Raw genomic sequence first — 12,661 nt, 5'->3', positions numbered from 1 at the left:
CTTCTGCCTTGATTCTTCTGCTACTCACTGCTTTGGCTGGAACTTGTGGTCTCTTATTGAAATACTCTGAACAAAGACTTGTCTTGTGTGATTTTGTGACACTGTTTATGCCATATATTTCATTAATCCCACTTTAGCCAAACAGTGACATATCAACTGTTACCTTTTCTTGTTTTATGTACTGTCTGCTGTTTCTTATAATAAACAATATTGTTTTAGCAGAAGTTTTGCAATACCTATCAATTCAAGCCAAGATTAGCAAGAAAAACTCAGAATATTGACTACAAAGATCAAGGTGGCCTTTTAGCTTAGAACTATTCTCTCTCTGTTTCTTTTCTTAGGCTCAAAGTATCTTAAGTGGCAATTGTGGAAAAATAGTCCTTGCTAACATTAGTAAATACACTTTCCATCTACAGAAGAAACCATTATTAAGTGCTGAAATCAAATATCTTTATGTTCTTATTGGAATGCCCAAAGGCATTTGATTGATCTGGGAAACGTAATGCTGGATTAATTAGACACTGATTTGATCAAGAAAGCAATTTGTGTAATTAAAGCACACTTTGTCACCGGTGAATATTTTTGAAGGGAGTTGAAACCTAGATTCACCCAGAACGCATAGCATATGAACAAAAGTACTTGACTTTAAGGACTGGTAAACTATTTGGATAATTTATAAATCACTTTATTTACAGACTTTATTCTCTTAAAGTACATCTCAAAATAACAAAGGTATTTACATTGGTGTACACAGAGACTATCCTGGTTTATTTTACATTTCAAAATTACAAGAACCTTAACACCCTGTATTCTACCAAGCCGTACTACACAAAAAAGTGCGTACATTGGCTGAAATTGGCCTGGAAACCTATGTGAGTATGTTATTTCCATAAGCACATAGGCAGGAGCAGTTGAGTATCTGCACAGTACAGTATGCAAGGAAGAATAGTTCCCCCAAGACAACTCTGCAAATGTACAGCAAAAGCTCTCCCAAAACTTTTATTTACTCCAATGTGTTACAATGTATAGTTTTTCACTCCTTTTGTTTTCTCCATTAGATTTCAAATTAGTTCAGATGAGTTTTGCCTCTTTATATTGACAATGTACAATTTACAAATAATTACTTTACAACTGTCAAAACTGTTTTTGCTGCTGGAACGTTCAGTCAACTCTGATTAAGTAGCAAATGTGACTAAAAAAAAAGGCTTTACTGTGCAGTGACTTCAAAGGTCTCTGAATGCTGTGCTATGGAATTTCTTTAGTGAATATACACTTTTATTCAAGTATTGCAAAAATGCTAAGGCCACGTTTTTGAAGATCATCCATTTGTCCTCCTCCCCCTAGCCAAACAGGCCACAAAACCTTGCTGTTAAATTTTCTGAAAGACTGGAGCATTGAAAAGGCTACCGCTACAATCCATGGAACCACTTTCCTATTCAAGCCTCCTTTGAAATAAATGGTAATTATACAAGAGCACATACAATGGCATTCTTGGTGATGCTTTTACATTTAAATTCAGCTTTAACAGGAAAGCTTTAGGAATTTATCTTAAATCTATAGATCAGGAACAGTTCCCCAAGGATTGTTGCTCTTTATATCTGCACATATTTTGGGGTTTGCAATTTTCCTCAATAATTCCTTTCTTTAATACAGAATAGAACAGCACCAACAGAGACCATACTTTCTAGCTGTGCTATATATTGCTTCCTTTTAGACTCAAAATTGTCAGCATTTTTCTCCAAGGTGAATTCTGATGGCTGGCACAATATAATTTCAATGTATTCAGGATATACTCTCCAAAACAATAGCAGTTCTTTGTCATAATTGAACTCCTCTGTGCTGCTTTAAGTCCAGAATGGTGATGGAAAAAAGACTACCTTCCAAAGAATCCACTGGACACTATGCTAAAATTCACTTTCACATTTAGTATATACAGTGGTCATGCCTATATTTGCATGCAAATAAAAAAGAATTTGGAAAATGACATTGATATAGGAATTCATGAATCTGTGGGTGACAATAGCATGTGTTATATATTTATACACACATGGGATCTCTCAAAGTGAGCTAAGGTATTCTAGTGAATCTCACAAAATGTTTTCAGGTGTGTTCTCCAGAGTAGATATATGGGGCCACCATGGATGCAGGCAGAAAGAGGATTTGGGGAACAGAAATGCATCATGAATGTGTTAGCCCATTGAGCAAAAGAGGGTTGCCCAGAACAGCTATTTAAGGCAAGTAGCCATTCATTTCCCCCCAATCGCTTTCTCCTTTTATTTTTCCCGTGCCCTCTTCACCCAGTCTCTTCAGCTGCGAGATTAGGTGGTTGCATTTGAGCCAAAAAGGAATTTCCTTCTCAAGAATCCCAGTGTAACAGCCCTTGAGGGCCTACACCATACCAGAAATTGTAGGGCTCTGGTAACAGGCAGTTCAGCTGTTAGATTAATTCAGCTGGAACTTAGTTGGGATGCATGATACCAGTAGTAAGCATTCAGAGGCATCTTTAAGGCTAAAGTGAATTCCCAGAACCTGCTACATACAGTTGTGGGACAGAATAAAAATGCCATAAAAGGCCTGAATGGATTGCCCTTTCTGGTATATGGAGCTGGTGAGGCAACATTGAAGACCATTCCTCAACACCAAAAGATGTGGCTACCCTGTTCCTAGATTCATGTCCAAGCAACCATTGCCTCGCAAAGAATGCTATAACAGCCACGGTTCTCTCAATTTAAATCTATACCATATATCAGCCCCTTTACTCCAGGTTTGGTTGCAGTGAAGCTTTTGCACCACCATGGATCACAGCAACTACTTTTGAGATAAGCAATATCCTGATTGCTTATAATTAATACTAATACTATTGTTTTAGTAACCTCGGGCATGCCAATATTCTATTTCATCAATATCGCTATCAGTTTGGTTGGTGATTTTCCCCACCCCTTTGTTTGGATATTCCCTTGATTCTCATAATTTATCTATGTGGGCAAAAAGACATGGCTGTCCCCAAAATGGTAAAACCTAACACGGTTAGAAAATGGCCTCATTTGTTCAAAAACAAACAAACAAAAAAACTCAGCAACTTTGCTTAGGGATTAAACATGCGTTAAGAACATTCTGAGGTTCAGTATGAAGAGACACTTAACTCATAGCAGCTTGCTCCACCAGATTTAAGGTTGGCACTTAAATGCTAGTACATATGTGTGCTGGTTATTGTCACTGTCGTTTTGTTCCTTTAGCCCTTACAGGTATAATTAATCATTCCAAATTTACAAATGTGATTCTGTCGATCCACATATGAGAATTTCTGATTGTATGCCAACAATTTTCTTGTATATTTTCTGGTGAAAAGGAGCTATCTTGGTTGTGGGTTACTGTGCAAACAGCAAATAAATCATAAAACGTTTCAAAAGAGATCAACAAGACAGTACTGGCAGACGTATGCTTAACTGGAAGACCAAGAAACTAAAGATGAAAGGGAAAAGGGCATAAATTAGTGCATAGTGTCTTTGGGGTGCCTTCTCCTATGCTTTGGAATGCGGTCTCTGCTGGGATAGATTAACAGATTTTGATTCCTCAAGTAATCCAGATTTCAAATTAAGGCATCAGTAGTCAAGCCTACATTACCTTGTTTTCCCTGGAGAAAAGTTTGGGGGAGTGGGGGAGGAATGGAGGCAGTATGATCCACACTGTGTTTGACAGTGGCCCCACCCTAACAGTCATGGAAATCTTGGCAGAAGGGCTTTAGACATCCTATTTCCCTTTCCAGGTACATTAGTTTGATAAAACATATGCCTCTTCACAATCTGTTTCTACCCCACAATGAAAAACATGCATTTGGATCTTTGTAGATTCCTGTCTCTTTCAGATGGATTGCTTGCACACAGTGTGATTCTCCTTTTTTATGAGACAGATGCATTCCTAGTGTACAGACATTCTGATGTTTTAAATCCTATAACGGTGCAATCATATAGCACTAGACATTTATTTCTTAGGAGTTATAAAATAAGTTAGAAGAAATGTCACACACATAAAAAAAAACAGGTCCAGAGTTAAACACTGAGTATCACTCTCTTTGGTACATACACTCCTAACCCTAGCTAGTTCAAGTAATGGTTTCACCAGTACATTACAGTAAGGTGGTCAGCAAGGGAGGAATCAAAGGGATCAATGGCCTACATTAAGTAAGCATTTGTTCCTAACTCTCACATATCAAAATCCTGAGAGAATCCTGAGTACCATTTACTTAGGAGCAGCTGGTGGTTCACTGAGGAAAAACAAATATAGTGGAAAAATAGAAAAATTAGCCCAGATTAATCTTCTAAGCAGTGAAAATAAAAATTTAGCTGAAGAAAGGGAACATGACTCCTCAGATCCCCATGCATAAATCCAATGACAGTAAGTCCACAGTGAGACAGACAGATGGAAATTACATAAGAGGGTAAATGTTTGTTTGGACTGACATATAAATTGTTACGCCCATTAACAGAATTGTAAATTACACTTAAAACAAACTAGAACAGCAGTTATTAAAACGAAGAACGTTTACTAATAACTTGTGTTTCCATCATTGGGTACTTGGTGCTCCAACCCAACCATTTACAAACTGCCATATCAAAACAACAAGTGCCAACTATGATTGTACATACTGAATTGGCAAAAGCACATTGGGGGAGTGGGAGCCTTTTTGAAACAAATTCAGTGTAGGAGATCCAAGGCAGCACAGGAAGAGGAGATGTTCTATCACTTCTCAGCCAATTTAAAGATCATATTGTACTCTGGTAACAGCATCATTTTGAGAAAAATATAGTTTGATGTTACACAAGCAACAGCTTCTGTTTTTCAGTGATCTGATTGAGGAGATCAATAGTCTCTCTAATTAAGGCCTCAAAAATCCCATCTGCTAGTTGCATCTTCACATATAGCTCATCTTCATCATAATTCACCCACTGAGCCTCTTCCTCATGCAATTCTTGCACCTTAGAATTAGAAAAGGGAGGGAGAAAAGTCACTACTATTAAAATACTATCCTGTAAACATATATAATAAGAATTATTATTGTAAATCCATGTAACAGCCATTATATAAAAGCCACAAAGGCCCTTTAGTTTTTCTACAACCCACAGGAAAGAAAGTGAATAATAGTTTTTAGATATATTATACTTAAAACCAAAACGTAAAAATGGGACTACAACCACACTGTATATGGTCCCTAAGAATCAACACTGACTTGATGGTACTGAATCAATCAATCAATTAATCAATGACTCACCATCACTTATCAATGACTGGCCACTCCAGTAACCTGGCTTTGGTGTTATTCATATTCCTCTGAAATGACTATGTGAAGTGTTAGTAACTTTAAGCCTATTCATGCTTTGCAACAGTGTCAGCATTATTAAGTATCTCCATATCCAATTAAGGATATGAGGTAACAATTTCCCTATACTCCTCTACCTTCAAAAGTAGCCATTTTGCCATAAAATATTTTTGAAAAAAGTTTTAGCTAGGCTGAGATAGTTATATACATATATACATACATACCGTGCATATCTATCACACTACTCACTTTTGGAGTAAGCAATATTATACATGGTGCAGAACAGGAGTAAGAAACAGGAAGCCCAAGAAATTAAAGGCATGAGATACATAACAAGAAAGCATACTAAAACTAATTGGCATCAACATCATTTACTACTTCTCCATACCTTCCTTGTTTCCATTGTGTCTATATACTGCCTTTTGTTCTTTAAAGTTCTTGCCTCTGTTTTTCAGGAACTCATCAACTCCAAGCAACCATAACTTTCTCACTCTTCTTGTTCCCCTCAATCTATTCATTCTTCTTTCATATATTTATTTTGTAATTTGATCTTCATTCTCAGTGTATGTTTATACTGGTCCCTCACTTTGTTTTCAGTCCACATTTACTGAGCACCCATACATTCTTAACCCTATATCTTCTTGTTTTATCATGTACATTTAAATACCCCATTCCTATGAAATTAAACTTACTTTTATATTTTTCTTGATCTAGCCAACTTTCATTTCCATATTAGAAAGTTGGTCAGAAGCACACTTTTCCACTGACATTCATTCTTCACAATAGACCAAATACTACCTGTTACCCTTCTACCAGCAATTGCACCTCTTGAATTTTCTCCATCAATTTTCCCTTCTGAAATAAATATTTTCCCAACATACACACCTTCATCTCCTTGCTCTAGTTTTTTTGCCATTTATGTATAACTTGCAATCATTCACTCCATTTTCTCTGTTAAAAACAGCAATCGTGTTCCATGTTGCATCATATAATCTAACATTCGCTGCAAATCAGTTGGGGTCTCACCCAACAGCAAGGTATCATCTCTTCCAGAAGTACACATATATTTAGACTATCAAACAACGCATCTCTTACATCACAGGCATATTTATGTGTCCATAAATACATTAAACAAGCAAACAGCCTTGTCTTACTCCCTGCTCAATGTCGAATCGTTAACTAAGCATTCCATTTATTTTTCCACATTTTATCTCTATTATGTACTGCTTTTACCACATTCAGCAACCAACTTTTAACTACATATGCATGCAAAATGTAATTCAAATCTTTTCACTTTACTGCATGTTTTCTTTAAATCAGCACAAATACGATACACTTTCTTTTTCATATTAATAATTTTTCAATGACTTCTTGATGAGCAAAAATCTGATTGACACATCTACTGCCCGCCATAAAACCAGGATAACTTAAATAGTTATTCATTAAACAGACTATGGAATCACAATTTGGCAAGTATGGCAAGCCTCTCCCCAACTGTGAAACTGCATAGGTGACTGCAGTTCTTGAATCTTGAAAGTTGCATGACATTATTGTTGTTGGTCACACAATCAGCCAGTTGTTTAGACTGGATCTGGCATTTTTATCCACCTATCGAGTCCTTCCCAAGGACCTGGGATAGGCAGATGTTGTTATTTAATGGCATTAGAGGTATCGTCGCAGGATGTAAGCTGTTCCAAGTACTGCTGCCTTTTGCAATTGACTGATGGTGATTTTGGCAATGGCAATGGTCTTCAAGTAGCGCTCCAGATGTTTTGGGATTGCACCCAAGTTGCCTATTACTATTGGTACTATCTTTGCTTTCTTTTGCCACAGTCGTTCCACTTCTATTTGTAGGTCTTTGTATTTTGGGATTTTCTCCAGTTCTTTCTCTTCTATTCTGCTGTTGCCAGGTAATACAATACAATGTCCACTATCCAGACTTTTTTTGTCTTTAATAATAATAATAATATTATTATTATTAATAATAATAATATTTTTATCCTGCCTTTTTTATACATGACTCAAGGCAGCAAACATTCCTAATCCTCCTGCCTCCTATTTTCCCCACAGCAACAGCCCGATGAGGTGATTTGGGCTGAATGAGAGTGACTGGCCCAAAGTCACCCAGCTGGCTTTCATGCCTAAGACAGGCCTAGAACTCCCAGTCTCCTGTGTTTTAGGCCAGCACCTTTCGTGCTTCATTACAAAAGTTCCAGGGACACTAGTTTTGAAGCCATCCCAAGTTTAACCTTCCCTACTTTGGGCAAAAAATGATGATGGGTACTTTGGGGTTTGCTATCTACCAATGGCACTGTCAAGCCTTGGCTGCTTTCAGTCAAAGCAACATGTCTTTATGAAACCAGCAGGGATGAGACAGAAGGTGGCAGTAAGTTTTGACTGAGTTGGCAAAACTACCAATGTGTTACAGAGCCCTGTTCCTTTACAAACATTAAATGTTAAAGAAATCCTGACTTATGGAGTGGAAATTGTACAATGAGTTGGTTCTAACTGAAGCAGCCTATAAACCCTTGTAAATAAAAATCTTTAATATATTCTATTTAAAGATCTGAGTTTGGAAATGCCTAATTTTAATTGAAATGTATCCACAGTTTACTGTGTATGGATTACACACAAGTAAAAATATGGTTCTTTATAAGCACAGGAAAGGATATGTTTAATCTGGCTGCCAGTGGAATGGAGTTTTCCGCACGCCTACATTCCTTCTGATTAGGAGGGCTGAAAGACATTCTAGAGCAGATCTGGGAGAGAAGGACAAGCTAACACCTAATATACAAACAACATTAGACCTAACACATTCTTTCTAACCATAAAGGCTACCAGCTATTTATGTCTGACTACAATGCATAATTGAAAAATAATTACTAACCAGTATGTGATCCACTCTATCTCTTTTTTTGCGTCCAAATTTCATCATTTTCTGCCAGTCTGTTTTATTGTTTGACTCCTTTCTCAAATTTAGGAGCTTTAGAACCTCAGTTGTTATGAAAACCTAGGATAAAGAAGAAAAAAAAATGCTAACTAAATAAGTTTTTTCTAGTCCCAGCATCATCTCTACAAGCGGTTTTCGGGGGAAGACTTCTAGTGAGGAGCTAGATATGGCATATATGCAACAGAAAACACATCGTATTTCTAGGCAATTACAACTGTAATAAAGCAATCTGGTAGCTAACTCTAGCAATAACCATGAACTTCATTATGAATTATGACAGTGGCTCAACTGTTTTACATTCCAGATAAATGCAGCATCAGGCATTCCTTTGAACTATCCCCATCCCTGACTGGGTAATCCGGGGTAGCTATCACTAGTTGCTATATTGGAAGGATCTTAATTCATTATATATTGGTTACCGTTCACTGTATTTTTAAATATATATATTGTATATGTTATATATAAGCCACCTTGGATGGATTTGTAACTAGAACAATATTAAATATTAGAGACAATTAAAGCAGCCTTCATTGTTTTAGTTTGAAGAAATATAAGCATTCATCCATATGCTCATTCACTCAATATTTAAGTGAAATCAACAATACAATAAGAAGAAACCAAAGTGGAAAAATCAGAGGAACGGTGTCATATGTACATTCATCTTAGAATATGACTGATGGTGTAAGAAAATTATTTTTCAAGTGAAAATGCATAATAAAACTCCGCCAGACTTTACACTCTGCCTCAGGTTCTAGACCAATGGTTCTCAGTGTGGTCTGGGGACCCCTGGGAGTGTCCGAGACCCTTTCAAGGGGACCATGAAGTCAAATAAGTAAATATTTTAAAATTTCTGAGTTTTAATTCCTAATACAGTGAATATTGATAGATATAACCCACATAAACCAAAGCTCTTTGGGGTCCTCAATCATTTTTAAGAATGTAAAGGAATCCTGAGACCAAAATGTTTGAGAACCACTCTCTAGATAAACTGTAATTTATTTCTATAAATCTATTTAAAGCTCAAGTTATTAATCTTATTCCTACTTTTATTTCTTCAAGATCATTTGGATCTTTTACTCGTCGGAAGTAACCAGAAATGATCCTGCTGGGTTTCATCCATAAGGGCTGATTCAAATTTGGATCTTCTGCAAAGATTTCTCCAAAAATCTCTCTTGTTAAATCAAACACAGCCTTAATAAAAGTAAGTAAAAGAAACGTATTACTATTTTATATTATTATAACACTGTATCATTTTTCAGAGAACCAAACAAAAGATTTGTGAAAGTATTTATGCTGAACACTGACTATGCAGCCAGTGGAATATAATTCTTTGCCTACTACTGCTATTCTTTGGGCCGTAATGTGGGATGCAGAGCTTCCTAAAAAGGTAAACTGTTTTTAGGGCTTTTTAAAAATACTTCATACCCTTCTTTCTCACTTAATTGTATCTGCCTTCCACAAACGCAGCATACTTTGCTTTGTACTATCACTAATCATGTCAGAGGCCAAAACGGCATTCCTTCTTTTTTAAAAGATTGGGACTCCTCTCCTTTATTTTCATACAATAATTTGAGATAATTATTATATACCTGTTTGTAGATGTGTTTACTAACAGTTTCAGTGTCATCATCTTTGGGGGGTTCATGCATGTCTCTGAGAAGGCTGAGAGCCTGAAGATCATGCCCCAACTCTTTGCATTTCCATAGCTTCTCAGTTGCTGCATGCACCAACTTCTCCAACTCTTCTGCAGTATATGGTACAGCCAAGGGTTCTTCGCATGGCTTTGGGGACACTTTTGGCAGTTCTATCTTAGGTAATACTGCTGATTCTTCAGCTTGTGTTTGAGGAAGCTTGTGTGAACTCAAGCCAAAATCCTCATCAAACCAATCCTGGTCATCTCCTAGCACACTCAGAAACTCCCGGCTAAGCTCCAGTTCTGCTAGCCTCTTGGCAAGTTCTTCCTGTCCACTGGCACCAAACACAGGACTTTCCTGAATAATAAGAAAGTGATTATTACTTACAACAATAAGTCTTCCCTGCACTATGCTTCAGATTTTGTATGTATTAGCCATTAATGCTTTGAGATTTAATGGTAGATAATCATAATTTCAATTTTAACCTCTTTTTTGTTCTTTGGATGTGGGAAAGTGAGAGACAGAGAAATCCAAGAATTTAGCATAATACAACATAATGTCTATCCAGAAATAAAAGGTAATAAAAGCTCAGAAATTCCTCCTCTGATCTGGGTTTCATTTTATGCCATGTTTAAAAAGCAGTGCCTCTGCATACAAGTCTGAGGAGCACAAGGCTTCTTACTGAACATTAGAACTGAGCAGGTTGGAACCTTAAGCAGGGGAATTTATATCAGCAATTTATTTTTATTACTAACAGGTGTTTTATATTGTGATATGTGGCTGGAATTCCCAATCAGCAATTCCCTATCCAGAAAACTGAGATAGATTAACTCATTTCTATGTTAACAAAAATTGTGAGGAATTTGTTGCTGGTTCCAGCCAAAGATTGACTTGTCTAAGGAAAGGCTCTGGGTCTACCCCACTTCGTTCAGTCCACAGGCTGCATGCAAACAATGAGACATCATTTTGAGGCTCACTGGGCAGCCCCAGTTTGCATCACCAAAAGTCAGCCAGTATATACTTTTTCCAATAAAAAGATGCAAAATAGACGTGTTAAGCTGTAATCCCTGCCCCAAACCTGATGATCCCCTGGTGATATTGGTTTATCATCAAACCTACTGCAGTCCTCATATGCCAAAAAACATTTTCTTTCAGACAGTCCCTGTCACAATATCCAATGGATTCTAATGGCCCTTACTAGGGGACCTGCTGAGGTGTGTCCCTGGCAGGTGACCACGCAGACCAAGCCATATGTGCAAGCCCCACTTAATGAAATGGAAATGGTACAACAGCAGTACCTCATGGATTATTTCTCTATCAGAGAAACAAAAATATAAAATAATATAATTCCATCACAAAAAAATAAAACACAGAACATAGAAAAGTATACTGACTAGGATTACAGCGACCCATGTTAAATTACTTATTGTCCTTCTTTGAAATGGCCATTATCTTCATCGTATTGTTGTGAGGACAGAACTAGATTGAAATATTAGGTATGCTAATTTTTGCTTCTTCAAGAAAGGCATAATATAAGTGCAAATAAGTAATTGTGCAGTTCTTGTTCAATCTACCTTTTAGTTTCATGCGTAAGCAAAAATGAAAGAAAGAAAGAAAGAAAGAAAGAAAGAAAGAAAGAAAGAAAGAAAGAAAGAATTCAGTCGTTAGCATCCCAAACTGAAGAAAAGTAAACCAAACATCCTAAACCCAAAGATCAAGCCAAACCCATGATAAAATATCCAACGAAGGCTTTATACTTCGTTTTCCCAGACTCTTTCTGCCTTTTGATAAACTGCTTCTGAAACACTAGAGTTCCAAAAGCAGTTTGTGGTATGTATAATTTGTTGTTTAAAGCAGTGAGTTCAATTTACTGTCATCAGCTTCTTTTGCAAAAAATATATAACTACCCAAAAAAGATGGAGTTGCTATTTGTACACTGAAGTGCTTTGTCAGCTCCCATATTGTCTCTTGATCAGGTTCCGCTGCTCCTGAAAGGGGACATTTGCAACTTGGAGATCCTTGTAGGCTCACACCTACTGCTAGATAGGCAGGTGGACGCCCTAGCTAAAAGGGCTTTTGCCCAGCTTCTGTAGTAGCCTTACCTAAAGCAGGAGAACCTTGTGACAGTGACTTATCCCCTCATCACAATTTGGTTGGCTTACAGCCATGTACTTTACAGGCCATTGAAGACCTTTGAGAAGCTACAGGTCATGGCTGGCTAGCACTCATCACCACAGGAACATTACACTGGTGCTTCACTGGTAGCGTGTTGGCTTCCATACACAATTCAAAATGCTAGTTTTAACCTGTCAAGTCCTATGTGGCCTAGCACTGAGGTACCTTCAGAACTGTTTTCTTCAACTGGAATTGACCTTCCAGTATGTACACCTTGAGAGCAACTGCTGTTCCCCATTTCCATGAAGTAAGGGGATATGAGATTCACAGGTACTGCTTTTTGATAGGTGGACCCGTGCTTTGAAATGGCCTCTCTCTCAATACTAGACTTGCTTCCACATTATAAGCTTTCCAAACATTTTTGAAAATAGAGGTTTTTTTGGAGAGCTTACAGAGAGAGAAATGATGCTATTGAATGTTTTGGTTATTGTTACTGTCTTTGACACACTGCTGTTTTGTGATATATTTGTCATGAATTGCTTGGTTTAATTTTACTTTACCTTGCTGTAGTAGTGCTGTGGCTTTAGTTACATTGTTGTTATGTTCTTGATCTGCTGTGAACTACTGGGAGTCTGATTTGACTGT

At 37.2% G+C, this 12,661-nt stretch overlaps 1 protein-coding gene across 4 annotated transcripts in view; it reads right to left on the bottom strand.

Moving 5' to 3' along the window:
• Window positions 1-661: 661 nt before the first annotated feature.
• Window positions 662-12,661, bottom strand: part of CEP350 (centrosomal protein 350) — a 104,937-nt gene continuing 92,937 nt past the window's right edge. For all 4 annotated transcript variants that reach the window (XM_088128492.1, XM_088128493.1, XM_088128491.1 and 1 more), the window contains 4 exons: window positions 9,857-10,258; window positions 9,312-9,458; window positions 8,205-8,327; window positions 662-4,976 (listed from right to left, as the gene is read on the bottom strand). In XM_088128492.1, coding sequence (XP_087984618.1) covers window positions 4,815-4,976; window positions 8,205-8,327; window positions 9,312-9,458; window positions 9,857-10,258 — 834 coding nt within the window. In that variant the 3' untranslated portion in view covers window positions 662-4,814. The remainder of the gene's footprint in view (window positions 4,977-8,204; window positions 8,328-9,311; window positions 9,459-9,856; window positions 10,259-12,661) is intronic.

This window comes from Python bivittatus, unplaced genomic scaffold (genome assembly GCF_059951505.1).
Source record: "Python bivittatus isolate LINGU-HERP-01145 unplaced genomic scaffold, Pbiv_v1 ctg000700_np1212, whole genome shotgun sequence".
Classification (NCBI taxonomy): domain Eukaryota; kingdom Metazoa; phylum Chordata; class Lepidosauria; order Squamata; family Pythonidae; genus Python; species Python bivittatus.
This window is presented reverse-complemented; position numbering and strand designations above follow the sequence as displayed.